Source organism: Diabrotica virgifera, chromosome 6 (genome assembly GCF_917563875.1).
Source record: "Diabrotica virgifera virgifera chromosome 6, PGI_DIABVI_V3a".
NCBI lineage: Eukaryota > Metazoa > Arthropoda > Insecta > Coleoptera > Chrysomelidae > Diabrotica > Diabrotica virgifera.
The window spans coordinates 27895408-27918486 of NC_065448.1; the positions used below are offsets into that span (position 1 = coordinate 27895408).

The 23079-nt window shown below is 30.8% G+C and overlaps 1 protein-coding gene and 1 long non-coding RNA gene across 13 annotated transcripts in view; one reads left to right on the top strand and one right to left on the bottom strand.

The window, feature by feature from the left end:
* Positions 1 to 12028: 12028 nt before the first annotated feature.
* Positions 12029 to 13297, bottom strand: LOC126887403 (uncharacterized). Its single transcript, XR_007699053.1, has 2 exons — positions 12528 to 13297; positions 12029 to 12471 (listed from the first exon to the last, which is right to left on the bottom strand). It is a non-coding gene; the product is annotated as an uncharacterized LOC126887403 (long non-coding RNA).
* A 3174-nt stretch (positions 13298 to 16471) lies between these two features.
* LOC126887404 (zinc finger protein 226-like) overlaps positions 16472 to 23079 on the top strand; it is a 53639-nt gene continuing 47031 nt past the window's right edge. For all 12 annotated transcript variants that reach the window (XR_007699055.1, XR_007699056.1, XR_007699057.1 and 9 more), the window contains exons 1-2: positions 16472 to 16684; positions 19489 to 19614. Coding sequence is in view for 3 of the 12 variants with exons in the window: in XM_050654910.1 (XP_050510867.1) it covers positions 16564 to 16684; positions 19489 to 19614 (247 nt within the window). In the remaining 9 variants the exon portion in view is untranslated. The remainder of the gene's footprint in view (positions 16685 to 19488; positions 19615 to 23079) is intronic.

A 23079-nucleotide genomic window follows, 5' to 3' on the forward strand; every position in this document is an offset into this window, starting at 1 on the left:
ACAAGAATACCAAAATGCTCTCTAAATAAAACTCAACGGAATCAGAGAGGAAGGTACTGTAGAGGAGGAATGTAGACAATTAATAAAAACAATAATAATGGAATATTCAGAAGAAACTGTCGTAAAAGCCAAAAGGCAAAGAAACGTGGGATGGTATGATGATGAATTCAGAACTGCAGTAGAGGAAAAAAGCAAGCTAGGCTTAACCATCTTCAACGAAAAACAAGACATGTCAGAGAAATTTTTAACGAAACGAAAATACAAGCGACTAGAATGTGCAGAAGAAAAAAGAGAGGCTTTGAAAAAACAAGTACAGGAAATCCTAGAGCTTAACAACAGACACGAAAGCAGAAAATTCTACAAAAGAATAAAAGAAAGCACACAGTCATTTAGACAAAAATTGGCGATATTCAAAGACAACGACGGAGAACTACTAACAGAAACAAAAAATTATAATGAAAGAATACTTCGAGTAGCAGCTGGCCGCACCCACTGTTTCTCCTAAACCGCTACAGCAATAGATTTTTTCTTTCCGTAATAAATTAGCAATTAATTCCTTGGGGTTGAATTTTCGATTTTCATCATCTTTTTGGGGGTGAGTTTTACGCTAGGGGATGATGGGGTGGGATTGGTTAATATACCAATCAAAAGCAATAAAATATGCCGTTAAAATGATCCCTGTACTCCTTTTCATTGCCGAGATATAGAGTGGGTGCTGCTAGCTTTACCGTAAAGCTGGCAGCACGTACTGTTTCTCGGAAACGGCTACAGCAATAAATTTTTTCTTTCCGTAATAAATTAGCAATTAATTCCTTGGGGTTGAATTTTCGATATTTATCATCTTTTTGGGGGTGAGTTTTACGCTAGGGGATGATGGGGTAGTTTTTCAGGATTGGTTAATATACCAATCAAGAGCAATTAAATAGCAATAAAATATGCCGTTAAAATGATCCCTGTACTCCTTTTCATTGCCGATATAGAGTGGGTGCTGCTAGCTTTACCGTAAAGCTAGCAGCACCCACTGTTTCTCGGAAACGGCTACAGCAATAAATTTTTTCTTTCCGTAATAAATTAGCAATTAATTCCTTGGGGTTGAATTTTCGATTTTCATCATCTTTTTGGGGGTGAGTTTTACGCTAGGGGATGATGGGGTAGTTTTTCAGGATTGGTTAATATACCAATCAAGAGCAATTAAATAGCAATAAAATATGCCGTTAAAATGATCCCTGTACTCCTTTTCATTGCCGAGATATAGAGTGGGTGCTGCTAGCTTTACCGTAAAGCTGGCAGCACGCACTGTTTCTCGGAAACGGCTACAGCAATAAATTTTTTCTTTCCGTAATAAATTAGCAATTAATTCCTTGGGGTTGATTTTTCGATTTTCATCATATTTTTGGGGGTGAGTTTTACGCTAGGGGATGATGGGGTAGTTTTGTGGGATTGGTTAATATACCAATCAAGAGCAATTAAATAGCAATAAAATATGCCGTTAAAATGATCCCTGTACTCCTTTTCATTGCCGAGATATAGAGTGGGTGCTGCTAGCTTTACCGTAAAGCTAGCAGCACCCACTGTTTCTCGGAAACGGCTACAGCAATAAATTTTTTCTTTGCGTAATAAATTAGCAATAAAATATAGTCTTAGTCTGAATTTGGTCTTATGAAGTGGTGCTGCTGACTTTACTGACATGACAATTTTATTTAAAATAAAGGATTTTACACATCGCACACCTAGTTCAATTATGCCACAACTGCAAAAAATTCGAATTTTGGGTTATGGCTGTAAAATATTGCCTATATAATGGCCCATCTAATGCAATACAGCCTGAACTAAAATATTGTTTTGGATAGGTTTAAAGTAAGTTACTTCGGTATTTCACTGTAGGGTTTTTGGAGGTTTTGAAAATGCAATATGGCCATAACTGGGAGATGTGGCGATAATATACACTGCCACAATACAACCGATGTAATTCAATACGTTCAATACAGCCACAACTGCAAAAATCAAGAGAGATGTGGCGATAATATACACTGCCACAATACAACCGGTATAATTCACTGCAAAAATCAATTGCTTTTTAAACGCTTTTATTTAGTTCAATAGATTGCGTCAAATCTTTGGATGTTAATTTGACTACCTTTTCTTCCATGCAAATGAATGAAAATTTGAAGACATATGCATTCGCGGTGACAATACACGAATAGACAACAAAAAAATTTTGTTTATGTTTATTAATTGTTTAAATAAAAAAAAACAATTTTAATGGAAAAAGGCCTAAATTCTCTTGTTTTTTACAATGTATTAGAAACTTGAAACTTTTACGGATGGTAGCTAATGATATAACCTATACATAATTTCACTTTTTACGTTAATTGTTTACGTTATGCGTCATAAATAAACAATAAAGTTTTAAATTTTGAACACTCATATATTTGTTTATACACTACCATGCAAGTGAAAGGAATAAATTCATTATTTCGTAAAAAAGGCGACTTGAACCCTGGAATGCTACCTGGGGTACACTTGTACCCCAACCTTGTTTGTAAGTTACACCAATTTGCAGTAGTGGGTGTAGAAAATATGAAAATAAACTTGTGAATAATAATATAATAAAATATTTTTATATACAAAATAAATTCTTAGCATGTTATCTTAAGATTGTTTTTGTCATAAGTTCTTAAAACATACATATATAAATATTTTAGGTCGATTTTATTTGGGGTACCACTGTACCTCGATGTAGCAGATTGAGTTTAGAAAATAAGTGTAGCAATCCAGGGTTAAGGAGAAATCCCGAAAGAGGTCGATTTTATTTTTAAATTACGATATTTTGGCATATCGATGGCGTAGTGTGAAAACCTCGTATCTCATTTTTTTTCGAAAATGACATTTTGGTGGTTTTAGTTTGAAAACCTTGTATCTCACGATTTACAACTGTTAAAAAAAATCCAAATACACTAGACTATTTTCTACAGCCGAAAAAAGAAACCACGTATATCAATTGCTCTCTTGATTTAGTGTGAATACCACGTATATTTATAACCAAGAATTTGGTATTTAATTTGGAGTATTTGTTTGAGAGATTCGATTTGGAGAAATGTTTTTTGTGAACAGTAAAAGGTAGTCCTGCGTACAGAAACATTTTATGAACCTTAAATCAAAAGATTTGTACTGTATCAAGCTAGTATTTGGAGGTGTGCAATATGTTCTGAAAAATGAAAACCTCGTAAATAATAATGAACACAATTTAATTTAAGATGAAAACCACGTATATCAAGATATACGAGGTTATCATAGTTACTTGGGCAAGGGCTCTATATACTGCAAGGATATTTACGTGTTTTTCATAGTTAATATTTGTATTTCCAATTTAATAGCAACATTTAACACTTTTAGCTCTAGGCCAATATCAGATATTTGTCTCAATGTGCTCGAATTAAAAATATGTAGCGGTAATTTTTGTTTTTAGGTTATATTATGCAGAAAATCAGTTTTTTGCCTCTCCTGTAAAATTGTAGTTTAATGATATACGAGGTTTTCACACTAAGCCATCGATATATGTCATACTAGTGACGTCATCAAATGAGAATAGGGGACATGCGATAGCTCATTTGAAAGGTCATTCAATTCTTTATTCAGTAATATAAAAATTTATATAATTATTTGTACAGGGTGTTCAAAAACAATTTTTTAATTAAATTATTTGACAAAAAAGAAGAACGTATGTAATTTATTAAACGCTTTTATTTAGTTCAATAGATTGCGTCAAATCTTTGGATGTTAATTTGACTACCTTTTCTTCCATGCAAATGAATGAAAATTTGCAGACATATGCATTCGCGGGAACAATACACGAATAGACAACAAAAAATTGTTGTTTATGTTTATTAATTGTTTAAATAAAAAAAACGATTTTAATGGAAAAAGGCCTAAATTCTCTTGTTTTTTACAATGTAGAAACTTGAAACTTTTACGGATTGTAGCTAATGATGTAACCTATACATAATTTCACTTTTTACGTTAATTGTTTACGTTATGCGTCATAAATAAATAATAAAGTTTTAAATTTTGAACACTCATATATTTGTTTATACAGTACGATGCAAATGAAAGGAATAAATTCGATATTTCGTAAAAAGGCGACTAAGGAAAAATCCCGAAAGAGGTCGATTTTTATTTTTAAATTACGATATTTTGGCAAATATTTCATACTAGTGACGTCATCCATCTGGACGCGATGACGTAATCGATGATTTTTAAACGCTTTTATTTAGTTCAATAGACGTCAAATCTTTAGACGTTAATTTGACTGGCTTTTCTTCAATGCAAATGAATGAAAATTTGCAGACATTATGCATTCGCGGGAACAATACACGAACAGTCAATAATTTTTTTTTAAGTTTATTAACTGTTTAAATAAAAAAAACTATTTTAATGGAAAGTGCTTAAATTCTCTTGTTTTTTTTTTCAATGTAGAAACTTGAAACTTTTACGGTTTGTAGCTAATGATATGAACTATACATAATTTTACTTTTTACGTTAATTGTTTAGGTTATGCTTCATAAATAAACAATAAAGTTTCAAAAATTTTGAACGCTCATATATTCGTTTATATAAAATTCGGCACTTATTCGTGTCAAATCTCAATACGATACGACACAAAACTTCAACCAAAACTCGAGTTCAAAAAATTCGTGTTTTTATCGTAGGCTTAGAAAAACCACCGGTAGAGACGTTTTGTGCTACAATTAACATTAGAATTAATTTTGGCGTATTAATTATTAATTAAACGCTTTTCTTTAGTTCAATCGTTTTGGGTCAAATCTTTGGACGTTAATTTGACTGCCTTTTCTTTAATGCAAATGACTAAAAATATGCAGACATATGCACAGTGCCGGTTTAACACAGTCTGCCGCCCGGTGCTGATACGGATGCCACGCCCAGGCTCAAAAATATTTCTTAACTTTATTTCAATTCAACAAAACATATTTTGAATACAAGTTTATTAAAATAAAAAAAAACAATTACAACTTTTTTTGGTTTCAAACTTAAGTGAAAACTAACAATATACAAGGAAAAAATTAAGGGCGAACTTCACAAAGTAAAATAAAAATTTACTTAATAACATTCAAACAGGTAACATCAGGTAGGTAAGCAAATACCTTTACTATTGAAAAGCTTGTTTTCTTGATTTTACTGAAGCGAAGTTTTCGATGATATCAGTTATATTTAATTCATTTAGCAGGTCCTCGTTAATGGATAAGACTGCTAAGGAGTTCAAATTTTCTTGGGAAATTGCATTCCTTAAGTAGGTCTTTACCCTTTTTAGTGTCGAAAGAGAGCGTTCGCCACTTGCATTTGCGACCATTATGGAGAAAAAAATACGCAGGCAAATATTAACGTTTGGAAAAGAAGATATTAATTTATTTTCGTATAAAGCCTGTACCAATTCTAAAGCAGTGTCTATTTTTAATTGGGGAAGAGACGTTAACAAATGATTTAAATGAACACATTCTTGGGGAAAATACTCGTCCAAATCCTCCTTGTAGTTTTGTTGTAATTCGGTTGCCGATCTGAAAATATCTTCATCTTCCGTAGCTTTTAGTTTAAACAAAAATTCAAATGCTCTTGAACAAGATTTATAACTATCAGATCGGCGAATAATCTCCAACATAGATTGTCTATTATACAAACATAACATTATGCTCGCATTTTTTCTTTTTGGCTTAAGCTTGCCTCCGAATTCATTTCTCCTAATTGCAATTTTTTTTTTGATAATCCTCTTCTCAGCATAATTTTCGTTCCCTGTTAAGAACATTCCTAAGGCCTCGTAGTGATCAAAACGATCACGTAAGAAATCAAAGTAATCTGCTAAAGATGATAACAGATGAGCGGTTGTGCCATCCATATTTTCCTTTTGTACTGATTTATTCACTTCATTAACCCTTTGTAAAACGTCAAGCCAAAATGATAAAATTATTCCGTTTTCCAACAAATCAACTTTTTCCGATAGAGAAGCTGCTTCAACTGTTACTATGTTTTTCTCATTTATATCCGTTGATATTCCAATCAAACATGTTTTAATCAAACCGTAATTGCTTTTTAACGCTTTTACGGCATCAAAACGAGAAGACCAACGGGTTGTATTCACTCTCTTAGGTAACAGTGTCTGCCCCGACTCAGCCGAATCCTTTATTGCACGAGACAATAACTCCCACCTATGTGTAGACACGGAGAAAAAATTGTAGAGAGCTTGTACCAACATAAAAAAAGATGTTGCTTCCAAACAACAATCTGCTGCATTTTGGACAACTAAATTTAAAGAGTGAGCAGCACACGGCACAAAGAGAGCTAAATCATTGTAAGCTTTAATACGTGCTTGCAAACCAGAATACTTTCCACTCATATTACTGGCATTGTCGTAAGACTGGCCTCTATAGTTCTTAATATCTAATTTCAAAGACTCTAACATCCCAATAACTGTTTCCTCAAGTTGTTGTGAGCTATGCCCAGTGTTTTTATAAAATCCCACGAATCTTTCCACGGGATTCCCTTTATTGTCACAATATCTCAAAATCACTGTAAGTTGGTCATGGTGTGTTATGTCAGGGGTTGAATCTACACTTATAGAATAGTATTTGTTTGCCTTAATTTGTCTAACAATTTCATCAATGACTCGATTGGATAAAATATTCAGTAATTCGTTACATATACCTTTTGATAGATATGACGATTTGCCCTTACCTAAATTTGCTCGTTTATTAATATGATCTTTCAAAAATGGATCATATTCTGACAATAGTTCCAGTAAACCTAAGTAGTTTCCATTCCGTTTTTCGCCAATTCTTTCATGAGTACCTCTAAATGCCAATTCCCTGGTAGCCAGAAACTTTATTACACTTATGATTATTTCTAGTACTTTCACCCAATATTCTTTCGCAGTGCTAATTTCCTTTTCGAGTTCTACATCAACTCTTCCTTGCTTTAATAAGCGAGTCATATACATTTTCAGATTATCTATATGATCATTGGATCTTTCATGTTCGTCTAATCTTTCCTTACTTTTATTCCATAATGAAAATCCTGTTTTAAATTGGTTCTTTTTATTTCCAAATAATACACAATAAAGACAAAATATATTGCCAGTGCTCTCGGAGTAAATTGCCCAATCGCGGCGAACCACCTCTCCATTAACAAGTCTTTTATAAAATATTTGCTTATCGGCATACCTGTGTTGTTCCCCGAAATTTCTTTTTGACATTGAAAAGTCCATATCTGTAAGATTCTGTTCGACCCATTTTTCTAGAATCATTTCTGCATAATTATGGGAATCTTGCCAAAGTGCCGGATCTTTAAAATGAAGTAAATCCTGTTTTGGATCTGAAAAGAAATAAAAAAAATTATTTGTCATTGTCCTGTTTTATTTACCATACCTCGTTAAAAAAAATTAAATATGACTTACCCGAGTTACTGGTGGTTGCTTCTTCATATTCTAATACTTTTGAAACAGGTGATACTAAGTGCTCTGGCTCTAGCACTAATTCTGAAGTCTCCAAAATAAGTTCATGTGGTAGAATATGAATATATTTATCACTAGTAGCACTAGAACTACTACCGGGTTGGGAAATATTTGTAGTGTCGTCTTCTTGATTTCCATCAGGTGTAAAAAATGCTGTCATTTTGGGTATACCTTTCAAAATTTTATTTTTTCTTTCTTGCTTTTCTTGTTTCCTTTTACGCCAGAAAGATCCAGGTTGTCTCCGCCCTTCCATATTTTTCTATTGAATATTGACTACGCCTTATTATTTTCTGGTTCAAGTGTTCAAGTAGTAAGCAGTTTCAGTTAATGATAAAACAGAAAAATATTTATTATTATATCATGTGGATTTGTATGCAAATTTGATTTTACCATAATCATATAATTTCGGAACAGCACGCGCTTCGCGCGTACCGCCCTAGAACCTTCAACCGCCCGGTGCTACAGCACCCAAAAGACCCCTGGTTAAACCGGCGCTGCATATGCATTCGCGGGAACAATACACGAATACTCAATAAAAAAATTTTATGTTTATTAATTGTTTAAATAAAAAACGATTTTAACGGAAAATGCTTAAATTCTCTTGTTTTTTACAATGAAGAAACTTGAAACTTTTACGGATTGTAGCTAATTACTGTAGATAATTTTACTTTTTACGTTAATTGTTTACGTTATGCTTCATAAATAAACAATAAAGTTTCAAATTTTTTGCCGATTCTGACGACTTTTCATGTTTGTACATCATATGTTTGATACATACTTTAATAAACATGACGGTATATTTGAATGTTTAAAAAGGGTAAGACTAAAAAGTAAAAAATAAAAAAATATGAAAAAAATATTTTTTAGGAAACGCTTTTCTTTAGTTACGAGTGACTAAAATTAACAATATAAAAAAATCAACTAAAAAGCAAAAAATAAAAATAATTGAAAAAATCTAACACATTCGTCAAAGAAAAGCGTGGGGCGAAAACCATTTATTCGACGAAGACGCGCCACGCTTTTCTTTGACGAATGTGTTAGATTTTTGAAGTTATACTTCTTTACCGGCGATGAGGGTGATTTTTTATATGTTAAAACCTATCAGCCCGGCGCATGCGCATTATAACTTTGTTCTGATTGGATGTTCAAATGACATGTCAAAAATTATCCGATATGGCAGCTGTGGTTTGGAGGTAAAGGTAAACAAATGTATAATATATTAGTTTTATTGTTGTGAGGACAGAAACAAAAAAGTTTATAATATTGTAGTGACTTTTAAATAGTTTTTAAAAGCAACAGGTACGTAATAATTGTTAATGTATCATGGGTATAAACCTACCTATTTGATCTGCCAAAATACATAGTATGTAATACTTTTATTTATATAATTTGATTACCATCAAAATTTCTATCAATATTCACCTAATATATTGTTTCCTTACTCTATGTTTTGTTGTATTTTTTCAATTCTAAATCATTTCAATTCAAAATTAAAATAATTTGATCAATTTTCAAAATATCACAAGTTTAATCCGTTTAGTTAGTCGATCTTCGTAAATAATGACACATAGTGTCCATGGCTAAGCATTGAAGGCGAATGAATTCCAATACCAACCGCGCTTGTCACCGCTGGTTCGAGTCCCAATAGAAACTTTCTTTTTTGTTTTTTTTTAATACATTTTATGATTGCAAGTATATTTATTATATAATTGTATTTTCAGAAAATACGTATTTAGTTAAAAAAATTTCCGACAATTAATGTTCAGACATCATTTGTGGCTTGTTTAATGTGTTTGTGTTTGTTTTATTCTTTTATTATTTTTATTTTTGGCACTGTTCTAATAAACATGTTTGAGAAGTAGTAAGTATAAATTAGTTTAATATTTAAAAAAAATATAAATAAAAAGTATATTAATTTCGTTTAAATCATATAATAGAAGTATAACTTCTTACGTGTGTACAAAGTACACACACATTCTTTTTTTCAATTATTTTTATTTTTTGCTTTTTAGTTGATTTTTTTATATTGTTAATTTTAGTCACTCATAACTGGGCCTTGTTATGCAAAAGGCAACCAACCCACATTTTTGAGGAAAACAAGATAATGGTTGCGTTCATCAAACAGAGAGCTTGGAATCGGATTGCAATCGGATTGGAAGCTCTTTTACTAGTGAACGGTGCGCTGAATTAATCGGATTGGAAGCGCTCGCCATTTTATTCAGCCTTAAATTTGTTATTGTGCTGTGATAGCTGAATCCCGCCAACTTTAAAATTAAGTTCAAAGTAAAATGGATAATTTAATTAAAATTGAATATAAATACAATAATTATTGTATGTAATTTATTGTAAATATTTGTAGTTCTTATTTTAGTATTATTAATATGTATCCTATATATAGTTATTATCTAAATTAAGTTAGAAATATTTGTGTTTTTTTATTTATATAGTTACTAGAAATATTAACACAATATCTGTATAGTAGGTACCTACCTCATTTATTTTCCAACAATCCAGTTTTTGATTGATTCACAAATCTTATAAAAATTGGTATTGATTGCATACCAACTATTTGTAATTAATATTTACCTACAATAAAATTAAATTTAATATAGGTAGGTAGGTACCTATACAATAATACTCCATATTAGTTATTTTCAATAATATTTCCAATTTTTTATTCTTCTTCACCCACCGTTATGTTATTAATTTCTTTATTTAGCATACCTACTCAATATTGCATTTATCCAGAACATTATTGCCTTCTATATTATAAAATTGTGTAAAACACAATGTTCGTTAATCGAATATTTTCTGTATCAAATTTTAATCCTCTAAATTTGCATTTTATTAGTTCAAACCTTTCTACAGCTGACCGAATCTTTAATTTATTATCAAAATTTTCTTGTTCTTGTAGTAAACGTTTATTATTCTGGTAAGATTTCATTAAGTTAAGTATCTAGATATGCCGAATTTTGAATGAGATTTATATTCGCTGGTAAAATGGAATCTGCTCGAGTTAAATAGTTAATAGGCCTGGATCCTGCATACCAAAAGAAAGTTTATTAATAGCAAGCTGAAAATTTGTTATTAGCTTAACGGTGTCTAGTCGGACAAACTTTGATGTTTTAATTTAAAACAAACACTGGAACGGGAAGTTTTAATTGTTGAACAGGTTTCGAACGTCAGACTACAAAAACGTCTCATGTGTTGTGTCAGACAGAACTTCCTATTGATTTGCTACTCTTTCATTAGCATGCAAAATTAGACTGCTATTTATCACCAATATAATTCCTATCCTCTGACATGTTCTACGTGTCGGAATTATTAAAATGCCCAACATAGAGAGAGACATACTTTATTGATACAATGTACCAAAAGGCCATCGACCAAAGTCTTTCAGCCAACTGCCCAACATATTTTTCGGACAAAAATTTTTTCATATATTATAATATACAAAGTTTGCTATTGAATAAACTTAAAAACAACCTGCTAGTTTTCACAATCATAAACTTGTCAGGATGGCACGTTCCACAATTAAGGCTTCCCCTGTTCCAGTGTTTCTATACATCAAAGTGTGTCCAACTAGACACCGTTAAGCTATTAACAAATTTGAGCTTGCTATTAATCAACTTTTTTTTGGTATGCGGGATCCAGGCCTAGGTACGAAATTTTTAAAAGTAGACGTTTTAAAAAAAATTTAATTATACAGTTTAAACAGCTTTTTCAAAACTATTTACAATCATATTATTTGTTGTCATTTCATGGAATTAGGCATAATCCAAATTTAATATAAGTACTATGAAAAAAGAACTAGAGGGAGATATAATCTATTTTTTAATACGATTCTTTGATCACAACCAACTAACTCTTGAGATAAACTGGGAATGCAGTAGACATCCCTTTATGATGCTCATACAGAAGCACATTTCCAAGCAATCTCACATTACAAAGTTGTTGCTGGCATCCTATAAAGGGAAAAAATAATTATTTTGCATGGTTACATTATCTTGAAGCTGTATTCGATAAAAAATTCTGAAACGAGAAAGCTCACTTTAATACTTATCCGGGCAAGACATTTTACTTCCATATAAAAGACATGGCATTTCGGGCCTATTGAGCCCCACTTGCCCGGATAAGGGTTAAAACAGTAAAAGAAAACGCAGCAGCATAAGGTACTGTTGGTTGGGAGCACTCTGAAGACCACCATGTGTTCGTTGTTCTCTGATAATACCATCAATACAGATAGAATTATTTCTACGAGTATGGCTATGTCAAACGAAATAAGGATTGAGAGACCTTTTAGATGCTCTCAGTGAAACAAATGCAATTTTAGAGCCACAACCAAATACTAGGAACGCTAAGGAAGAAATTCCTCTTATTAAAAAAAGAATGGAGGGACAATTCTTGTTAACAAATTCTGCTTAACAATGGAGGAGGAAGATATATGAAAGGTTGTGTTAAGTACAATACATTTAGTTTTTATCTAAGCATGAAAATAAATATTATGACCACATTTGTACTACATTTATTTTCAAACAAACCAGTTTTTTATTGATTCACAAAAAATTTTTATTGATTACGATTTACAATTAACCCATTCGCAGATACGACTAATATGCATGTACTTACAAAGGGAAATTACTGTCTGCATATGAAGATGTGTCCACAAATGTGTTAATACAATATTTACAATAAAATTATATTATAGAATATTTACAATAAAATTAAACTCAATATACACATTGATATTCAAGATTAGTTATTTCCAATTTTTTGTAATTCTATATTATTTGGGTGAAAATCTTATGTCCAGAGCTCTTTGGCAAACCAAACGTATCCCCAGCAACAAATTCTCTGGTTTACTTAGCATCCACATCATAAACATTAATTTTTTCCAATAGAATTATTCTGTTTTCAAATTGGTGGATATGACCAATACAATTAAATAGTTCCTGGAAATATAACAATATAATATACATGATGTTATTAATTTGTTATACAATTTTACCTGGAAAGTAGTTCTGGACATACGAAAATGTTCTCTAAATTGGATATTGAATTATGGTTTATATATATTTAATTTCATCTCATCCTTCTGGAATAATTGTGAGGCAGGTACATCTGCTAAATGTATAACGGCATTTGCTAATTTCGTCCCCAAACAAAAATTCTTCAAGAATATTATCCATTTTAGCTTAGACACAGTTTCAGTTTTATTTAAAAACAAAACTGTCTAGGCATAGCCACCTTTACTTTACAAGCCATGAAGTTGAAACTTGGCAACATCTAAGCGTAGACCGGTTAATTCTGACAGTTCTCATTTATTTTTAAATGTTTTTAAATAATATTCACTGTATTTACAGAAAAACTCAGCCATTTTACAATATTTCGTGCTCCAAATTATAAAGAATATTAAAAGGTATGTATTAAGATGATTTTAGTTCAATATAATATATTTTTATATACTATATTTTATAGTATAATATATTTTTATATAAACTTACGTGCATATAGAAATGCGTCCACTTAAAATTTTTGTCATTTTTGATGTCTTATATTTACTAAACCTGTTGGCCGATTCAAGTGATTTTTTTAATATGTTATAGCCTGATTCTTTAACAATACGCTGTAATAATATTGTTGCTAAGCAGTTAATTCTAAACCCCAACACTTTACATCAAACCATGTGAGAAATTGTTGTTATAGTTATTTCTAGCGATATTTGTATATAATTTAAAATAAGATATTATTTATTTAAAATAAAGTATTTTACACATATTCTTGTTATTGTTTTTTTTTTGTATAATAATAATAATATATTAAAATCCAACTATAGACTCTGGTTTTCTTAATAACATTCTGTTTTTTTTTATTATTTCGTTTATGTTGGATAATAAAAAAAAGTTAGCTACTTTAACAACTAGATTTTTGTTCTTTATCAATTCAGGGTGTTTCTAAATAAGTGCGAAAAACTTTAAAGGGAAAGGAACAAAATGCAAAATTTTGACGCCTGTCAAAATTTTCAGTGTATTTTAAATGCAATCATTTTTTTCGAATCCTGAGAAAACTAATAAGTATTTTTGAAAAATTTAAACGCTGAATGAAAGATTACTTTATTACCGAGTGCCGAAAGTCCCTTAGAATGAATGAAAAGTTGTTTTTGAATGACATATTTGAAACTAAAAATCACACTAAATTTTCTTAATTTTTCGCCCCTGTAACTTATTAAAATAAACATAGAAGTTTTCAGGGACTTTCGGCCCTCGGTCCTAACGTAATCTTTCATTCTGCGTTTAAATTTTTGAAAAATACTCATTAGTTTTCTTAGGATTCGAAAAAAATTAATCCCATGTATATTCTTGTTATTGGTTTTTTTTTGTATAATAAACGTTACTTACAAGGAAGTACTTTTAATTTTATTTTGTACAAACTTCTAATTAATAATATTTTCTTGTTCGACTCAAAAAATACTATAAATTTTACCAGAATTTCTACTTTAAAATTGTGTTTTCAAAAGCGGTAGTCCGAAAGTCGGACTACGCACGTCATCAATTGCGATGTTGCCTTTTTCTCTTCATGGCTTGTTAAGTAAAGGTGGCTATGGTCTAGGTTATAAATTATATAAACAAAGAATAAAAAAATAAACAAATGGAACACAGAACACTCTCAATCGAATGTCAAACGTCAGTCGTTCACTAGTAAAAAAACTGTCAGCGTTTCAGCGCAAATTAATCGGATTGCACTCGGATTATTCTGGTGAACGCGACAGTGGTGTCATGGCAAAATTAGCAGTGCCGGAACGCACTGCTAATTTTTGTTTACAAAAGCTAAATTCTCTATTTATTTTTTTTTCTTTTCTTAACCAGTGTGGGAACGGCGTTCCCACGCGTTCCCATACCATGACACCACTGGAACGCGACCAATGTCACATATCGATTTAAAAATGTGTATTCTACATTGTGTAAAATGCAATCAAGCCATCCTAAATTTTAAACCGTGAAAAATACTACTCCAAATTATTTCTGTTTAATAATAGTTCACTTAAGATTTCGCATAAGACAACCAATCCACTTGGATTGTTTGTGTGACTGAACCAACTGAACATATTATTACATTGCACTGTCGAAAAGTACCAACCAAGTGGGTTGATATTGTTATGCCGATTACGGTTCCTGGAATGTTGCATCTTTTTGTTTTTTTACGTGTAGGTCGTACTGACCAATATTAGTTCATGCTTAAATATTAAAATATTTTTGTTGTGTTATATCTATTAATATGAAGAAATCTGTGAATCTTGAATGTGAAAAATACGTTTAAATCAAGACCTGTCAAAATAATTAAAGCGGCTCGCGAAAGGTTATGTTTATCTTACTTTTTAAATATTATGGTTTGTTGATTACCGCATATTTTTTATTTGTATTGATATTATGTTTAATAGTAGAAATTCTACTGTATGGTTTTACCATCAGATCAAGAATTTGCGAATTCTGATTTAATGAAAATAGAATTAAAAATTCACAAGGAAAAAGTTTTCCTGTAGCCTGGCTGTATACCATATATCACAAAAAATTAATTAAAATCCTTTATAAAAGGTATATGTATATATATTTTATTAAAATTCCCTTAAAGGGCTACGGCACAAATGCAGAACGTTTTCGATCTAAATAGAGATCATCAACAGTGCTGAACAGGATTTCACATGCTAAGCCACATACAAATTTACAAATAGTTTCCAAAAAGTTAATATTAAAAAGAATATTCGGGGAAGGCCTTATGCTAATGGAACTGTTTATGAAGCTTTGGTACCACCACTATTATGGCCATAAGGTAAACCCATAGCCCACCCAAAGTTAAAGAACCTTAATGAGATGATCCACCTAATTTCATCTGATTCTTTGGAGTTCTATACCAATCTTAAAGGCAGCAACAAAATAATCGAGGATATGTAGATGGCTTTAACACCGCAGAGCTTCATTTTGACATTGAAAAATTGGTAACGTTGATCAGTATAGTATAATAAATAAGATGAAAACTTTATAATTATCTGTAAAAATTTTATTTTTAAATATATAACATTAAAAACAAAAGTTTTTTCGATAATTTTTTGAACAGCAAAAAGAAACCAACCCTCAATATGTCTATTTTTTTTTGTAAAAATTTATTAGGATAATTTTGATACAGCTATAATAAAATTGCTTTAAAATTAAACTATTGATTAGTGAAGTTATCGTTTAAAAAAATATGACGGACAATTAAATATTTAGAAAAATATAAAAAGTTAATTTTCCCTTAATTTATAAATTGAGGGTTGGTTGCTTTTTGTTTAACATGGCCCAACTAAAGAAAAGCGTTTCCTAAAAAATATTTTTTTATTTCATTATATTGCCGCAGTATCTACTAGGTATCGTTTAATAAATGACTTTCTTCACAATGCAATATCGCCATAACTATCAAAATAACAATAACGTTTTATTTTTAATAAATTGTAATAAGATCCAGCCAATAAGTGTATAATTTACTACCTAAATTGTAATTTTGAAGCCAGTCACTCTCAAAATAAATTATTTACAGGGCATAACGCGTTTACTACATAACGTTTTGCTCATTTCTCGAGAATATTGTGTTTTGCACTTGTGGCACTATTGAACTAGGTGTGCGACATATTGTCATTGTTTGTTTTTTTGTATAATAAACGTTACTTACAAGGAATTACTTTTAATTTGATTTTGTAAAAGCTTCTAAATTAATATATTTTCCTGTTTGACTCAAAAAATACTATAAATTTTACTTGAATTTGTACTTTAAAATCGTGATTTCGAAAGCGGTAGTCCGAAAGTCAAACTACCGACGTCATCAATTGCGACGTTGTCTTTTTCTCTTCATGGCTTGTAAAGTAAAGGTGGTGTGGCTTGACGAATGACATGCGACATGACGTCATGTCATACGTCACAAGATCAAGAGGAGGTTATGTTTAAATAAAAATCATAAAAATTAATTGATTTTTGATTGAGTTAGGGACCATTTTATAATATTATACGTTAGCTATGGAATTTAAAGTTGAAATTAAAGAAGAGTTTCTTGAATATAACCAAAAAGATACAGATAGCCAGCTAAACACATCCATAGATCTAGAAAACTTCAAAATAGAACTAGAAGATAACTCAGGTACTGTAAGCTAACTAAAGTAGTAGTTAGTAGGTTCCCGAGCTGTAAAATATTGTAAAACCTCTACGTTTTAAAGAACCGCTTGGTTTCACATGAAAGCCAACATATGCTTTTTACCTGGGGGGTGATTTCCACCCCTTCTCGGGGATGAAAAATATACGTTCAAAGCAAGTAGGGAAATGGATAAACTGAGTAATTTAATTCTAAGCAACTTTTGTGCCATATCATTTTTTGACTAAGTTAATACTTTTTGAGTTATTTGCTAGTAAATACATTCATTTTTCAACAAAAAAAAAAAAACACGATTCTAGATTTTTTTGCAAATAACTGAGAAAGTAAGTATTTTATCGAAAAAAACATTCTTTTACAAAACTATAGCTTATTAGCAAAAATGGTTATACATGAACTCTGTAGAACCAGTAGAATCAAAGTTGTAGCTAATGAAAAATAGGTTCATATTCTCCACATTTCAATATTGATGGATAAACTGACTAATTTTAAGCAACTTTTGTTCTATAGAGTTTTTTCACCAAATCAGTACTTTTTGAGTTATTTGCGATGTTCATTTTTCAATTAGACAGTTTTTCGCAATTAACTCAAAACGTAAGTATTTTGTAGAAAAAAATATTCTTAACCTTTAACTACCCGTGCATCAAGTTATGACATAACTACACGCGTGGCGTACTTTATACGCCACAAGAAAATACACAATAACATCAGATTTGTTTATTTTTTTTGAAAAAATACACTTAGTTGTTTGTTATAAACCTTATTCGGCATTATTAAATACTTAGAGTTCCTTCTCAGTAAGCCAATTGGGATTTATAACTGGAATCATGGAATAACTGGATTCCATGATAAATAAAATTGCTAATAAAAATTTTTTTGAAATGTGATTTTTTACGGGAGAAAAAGTATTGTTTATAAAGAAAAATATATTTTGTACCATAATGACTAAAAAACATTTGAAATGTGTACTTATGTTACTACTTATATTAATATAATCGTGGCGCATATTGTCCGCCACCGGAAACAACAAATAATAAACTGTAAATTACGATCTTTTTAGAACGCCGATTATAACGAAACTAAAACCAAATTGTAAAGCACATTCCAGTGATAGGTTAGAGACATAAACAAGGTCAAAAATTAAATTTTTAAATATATTTGCAGTATAATTCTTATATTTGGCGTACAAAATACACCAGTGCGTGTATTTAAAGGTTAAGGTACGATTCTGACAACTAAGGCAGTTACAGTTCTTACCATGACATATGTATTTACTTTACACTAGGTATTAATTTGTATACTTCGATGTCAGACATACCTTTCACAGTCAATGTCGGAATCATACCTTTGCAAAAATATAGCCTGTAAAAAAGTGAAAAAAATGGTGTATGGATTAGATCTCTAGACCTAGTAGAAGCAGAGTTATAGCTAATAAAAAATAGGTTCATATTCGCCAAATTTTAAGTCGAATATTTTAACATGAAATAACCAAAAAATGAAGCACTTCTTGGTGAAAACTCATTACAACTTTTTTAAAGTCTTTAAAGAAGCTTTATTTTTGTTTAAAAAAATTTCTGCATCGAAAGTAAATAAGTTACACTCAAAATAAAGTTGGTCCCTTTTTTTTGGTAAAAAATTGGGAAAATCACTCGCTAATTAGCATCTCAAATGAACTTAATTATTACCACTTCACAAGTAGTTGCTTTACTCGTGTATGTATTGTTTATATGATCTGCAAGTTTCATCGGTTCAATGTCCTTATTTTTGAAAGGGATGTAGTTGAAATGGCTTGAACGGGCACTAATCACCAGTGTATGCAAATTTAGATAAAAAACACAAGATATTCAGAAAAGCAAAGCAGACCTTTTTAACAGTTTGAGATTTTTGGCACCTCTATTAATTTTTATTTTGAGAAAAATCTTTTTTTTTTCAAAATTAAAATTTTTTCTTTAAAACGGATTTTTTTTCAAAAATAAGCATGTTGAATCGATGAAATTTACAGATCATAATATAAACACAACATAATTAAAGCAACTTGTGAAGCGGTAACAATTAATTTCATTTAAATTGGTTATTAGGGGGTGATTTTCCCGATTTTTTTTTGCAAAAACAAAAGGGACCAACTGTATTTTGAGCATAACTTCCTTACATTTTGATGCCAGAATCTTTTTTAATAAAATCAGAAATAAAGGTTTTCAAACACTTAAAAAAGTTGTACCTAATGAGTTTTCTCCAAAAAGTGCTTCATGTTTGGCTTATTCCACGTTGAATCATTCTATGTGGAGTTTGGCAAATATGAACTTACTTTTCTTTAGCTATAACTGTGATTCTACTCGGTGTAGAGACTTCATGCATACACCACTTTTTTACAGCCTGTATATTTCAAAATATGTTTTTTCAATCAATAAAATACTTAGTTTCTGAATTATTTTCGAAAAATTATCTAAAAACGTGTTGAAAAATGAACATATTCACTCAATAACTCGAAAAGTATTGACTTAGTGAAAAACTCTATAGAATAAAAGTTGCTTAAAATTAGTCAGTTTATCGAATTCCGGACTTATTTTGAACATATGATTTGAACATATGATTTTCACCCCCCGAGAAGGGGTGAAACCCCCAGGGCAAAAGCACACATCGGCACAATATCACTTTTTTTCTTTGACATGTTAGCTATACGTATGCCAAATTTCATGTCAATCCAGGCTGTTCTTTAAAAGTTACAACAAAAACCGTCAAAAAATGTACTGTAGTGAAAATAGTGTTAAATAATGTGATATATTTGTATTTATTAGAAATGGGACTAAAAGCTGTAATTAAAGAAGAGTTTGCAGAGGGTTGTCAAGGATTTATGGAGAGTCAGCTATATACATCTCCAGATATTAAATACTTCGTTAATAAAGAAGATAAAGATAACTCAGGTGAGAGAGATTTTTGTTGCTTTTAACACATTTGCTGTCACTGACGCCAAAAGGAGTTTTGTGCTAATTGAATCAGGTGCCACTGAATGCCTTTTGGTGTTCAGTGGACCAGAGTTGAGCAGAGCTCTTCCTTCGGAGTCGGGCTCTTTTGTCAAAATATGAATATGAACTCTAGTAGTTTGTAGGCAATATAGGCGTGCGGCAGCAACCTTTAAAATTACGTTATACTGACCACGAAAATCAACTTTAAGGTGAATCACCAATTTTGGTGGTTCTTTATGTTTTCGAGGTCGCTGAATCTGAATATGAAGTTTTTTATCTAGAATTGGTGGAACATGTTCAAACATCAAATTTTATGCAAAAATGCAAAAAATCAATTTTGATGATTTTTCAAATTTACCTCACTGTATACTGTATCTTTGGTTGCTGTAAATATTTTATCTTGGAAAATTTGACTGTGTCATCTTTGAAGTATTTAAATAACAACAAGCTTTGTGTAAAAAGTTTATACAAATTAAAAGAGGAGTTGTTAATTTTTAAACATTTTGTCGTCAGATTTCGTTAGTTTCTGTTTAGTTAAAAAAGTTAAGTGGCAAACTTTTTAGCTTATAATTTTAACCAACACAGCAATAAAACATAATACATAAGAAAGTTCTCTGGAAAATTTCAAGTCAAAATACCTATGTAACAGGAAAAAAGTTATGTACCTTTATAGACGAGCGGCACACCGCAAAAAGCACTTATTTTTCGAGATACTGTTGGTGTGATGACCACAGTGTGGTGAATGGCTAATTTTTATCATACTTTATGTTTTTGATGATGCTAAAAACGGAAATTAGGTTTATTTTGAATTTTACATGGGGGAACATGGTCAAAGTGGCAATTTTACCGTAAAACTTTTCCAACTTTAAAAAAATTACTAAAAACATATATTTTACCAGGTTAAAAAAATGATTTTTAATAAGTCTGTATGTGTTGTATATTGCATATATTGTATATTGTATATTACATTTAATTAAGCAAATTTTTTATATTTATTTTAGTAGGATTACTATTATAGAATCTATAAAGAATTTAAATTTCTTGTTTTTTTAATATTTTTTTCTGAAATTTTTATAGTATATATTTCTTACCTTTTTGACGACAGTGGTACCTGTTTTAATATTTCTGTCTCATTATAATAAAAGTGTTTAAAGTGAAAGGTGCAGATTCCTGAATTTCAAAGTTTAATCGCAAAAGTTGAGTGAAAAAATTTGAAATTTAGCTTTTTAATCAAGTTTATGTTAAAATATAGGTTACAAAGAATAAAATATTTTATAGAAAAAAAATTATGCATCTTTTAATTTTAAGAAAAACGTGATTCCATTTTTTTATTTTTTCGTAAAATTGCAATTTTGGCAATGTTCCTCCATCTAAAATTCAAAATAATCCTTATTTTCGTTTTCAGCACCATCAAAAACATAAAGTAAGACCAAAATTAGCCATTCGCCACACTGTGGTCAGTATATCGAGAAATAAGCGTTTTTTTTTGGAAGAGTGCCACTCGTCTATAAAGTCACATAACTTTTTTCTTATTATATAATTTTACTTTTACTATTTATAAACTAAAAATTTTGTCACTCAACTTTTTTAAGTAAACATGAAACTAACGAAATCTGAAGACAAAATGTTTAAAAATTAACAACCCCTCTTATAATATATTTAAACATTTTGGACAAATCTCATTGTCATTTAAATACTCGAAAGATGATACAGCAAAATTGTCAAAAGGAAATATGTACAGCGACCAAAGATACAGCGAGGTAAATATGAAAAATCATGGTAGGGGAGCCTAAGCAGGGATTTTTGCAGTTACTCGAGGGCGTCAGATTAGCATATGGGGAGAAACGTGGTACCCTGTAGATGTACCCCTACCATATATTAGCTCTTAACACAGGGGCGTTCGTTCAGGGGGGCACGAAAAAAAAAATCTATCCTTAAAAATACTCGAAATTGTCAGATTAAGTTAAGGTAAGTTAAGTACATGCAAAAGAGTGATTATTTAAAAAATCTGACAATTTGAGCGGGGCGTACGGAAATGGACGAGGATATTTCGCGAAATGAACGTCAGATCGAAAAACTAAAAACTACGTGTTCAATATTTTTCAAAAATATCGACAGATACCAAACCTGACCCCCCACGGAGAAGGGTGGGGGTAAATTTAAAATTTTAAATACAAATCTCACATTATTTCGCAAACTAAACATCAGATCGAAAAACTGCAGAATACACTTATTCAATATTTTTGAAAAATCTATCGAATGGTAGCAAACACGACCCCCATGGAGGTGGGGTGGGGGGTTACTTTAAAATCTTAAATGGGAGCCTCCATTTTTTATTGCAGATTTGGATTCTTTGCATGAAAATAAGCAACTTTCATTCGAAACATTTTTTCAAATTATAGATAGATGGCGCTATAATCGGAACAAACGATTGTCGGAAATGGAAAATTAAATTAAAAAATGGAAAGTCCCCACTAAAATGAAAAATTTTACTTAACTTTTTTTGGTTTTAGGACCTAAGAATCACAACCCAATAGGTCCCCAAAGCGCTCGAGTGACTGCACATTTAGCATACTTTGCTCCCCTACCATCATCAAAATTGACTTTTCGCATTTTTGCATAAAATTTGATTTTTAAACATGTTGCACCAATTCTAGATAAAAAAAACTTCATATTCGGATTCACTGACCACGAAAATATAAAGAATGAGCCAGATTTTAGGCGTGTGCCGCTCACCTAATACGCTTTCAAGCAAAATTATCGATAATTTTATTTATTTATTTTTTTTTATTAAATAGACGGGATCACCCCATTACAGCATTATAATAACATATTTTTTAATCTAATTTATCTTATAACTACACTCTCTCAAATACAATACTTAGAAATAATTCTAGAGTTTACTATAAATCATGGTTTTAAATTGATTTAAACCTAAATTAAAAGGATCTACATCACAGTGACTATTTAACCCTTAACAACAGACATTCCAATATTACCACGTAACTATAGATCCCCAGTATTTGTTACTGGTCATTATAAAATAGAGTCAAAATATTAAGTTAATAATAAAAAACAAAAAAATATGCATTATGTGTTTTTCTGGAGTCTCTAGATATGGTAAAAATGGTAAAATGAGTGATTTTAATATTATAATACAAGATTTTTACAGAATAATCTGTTAAACGAGAATTTTGGTGACAGTTTTGGTCTATTGAAACAACCGGCCATAAATGCTATGGACAAAAATTTTAGTCCAAGTAATGAAGCTTAAAATAGGATAAAACCTCGCAACGTTTACAGAATGGATCGATTTGCTTGAAAATTTGATAATAAGTAGTAGATAGTCCAAAGATCAAAATCTATATGATGCCGATAGGCGCTTTTACCATGGGGGTGGTTGCCACCCCATCTCGGGGGTGG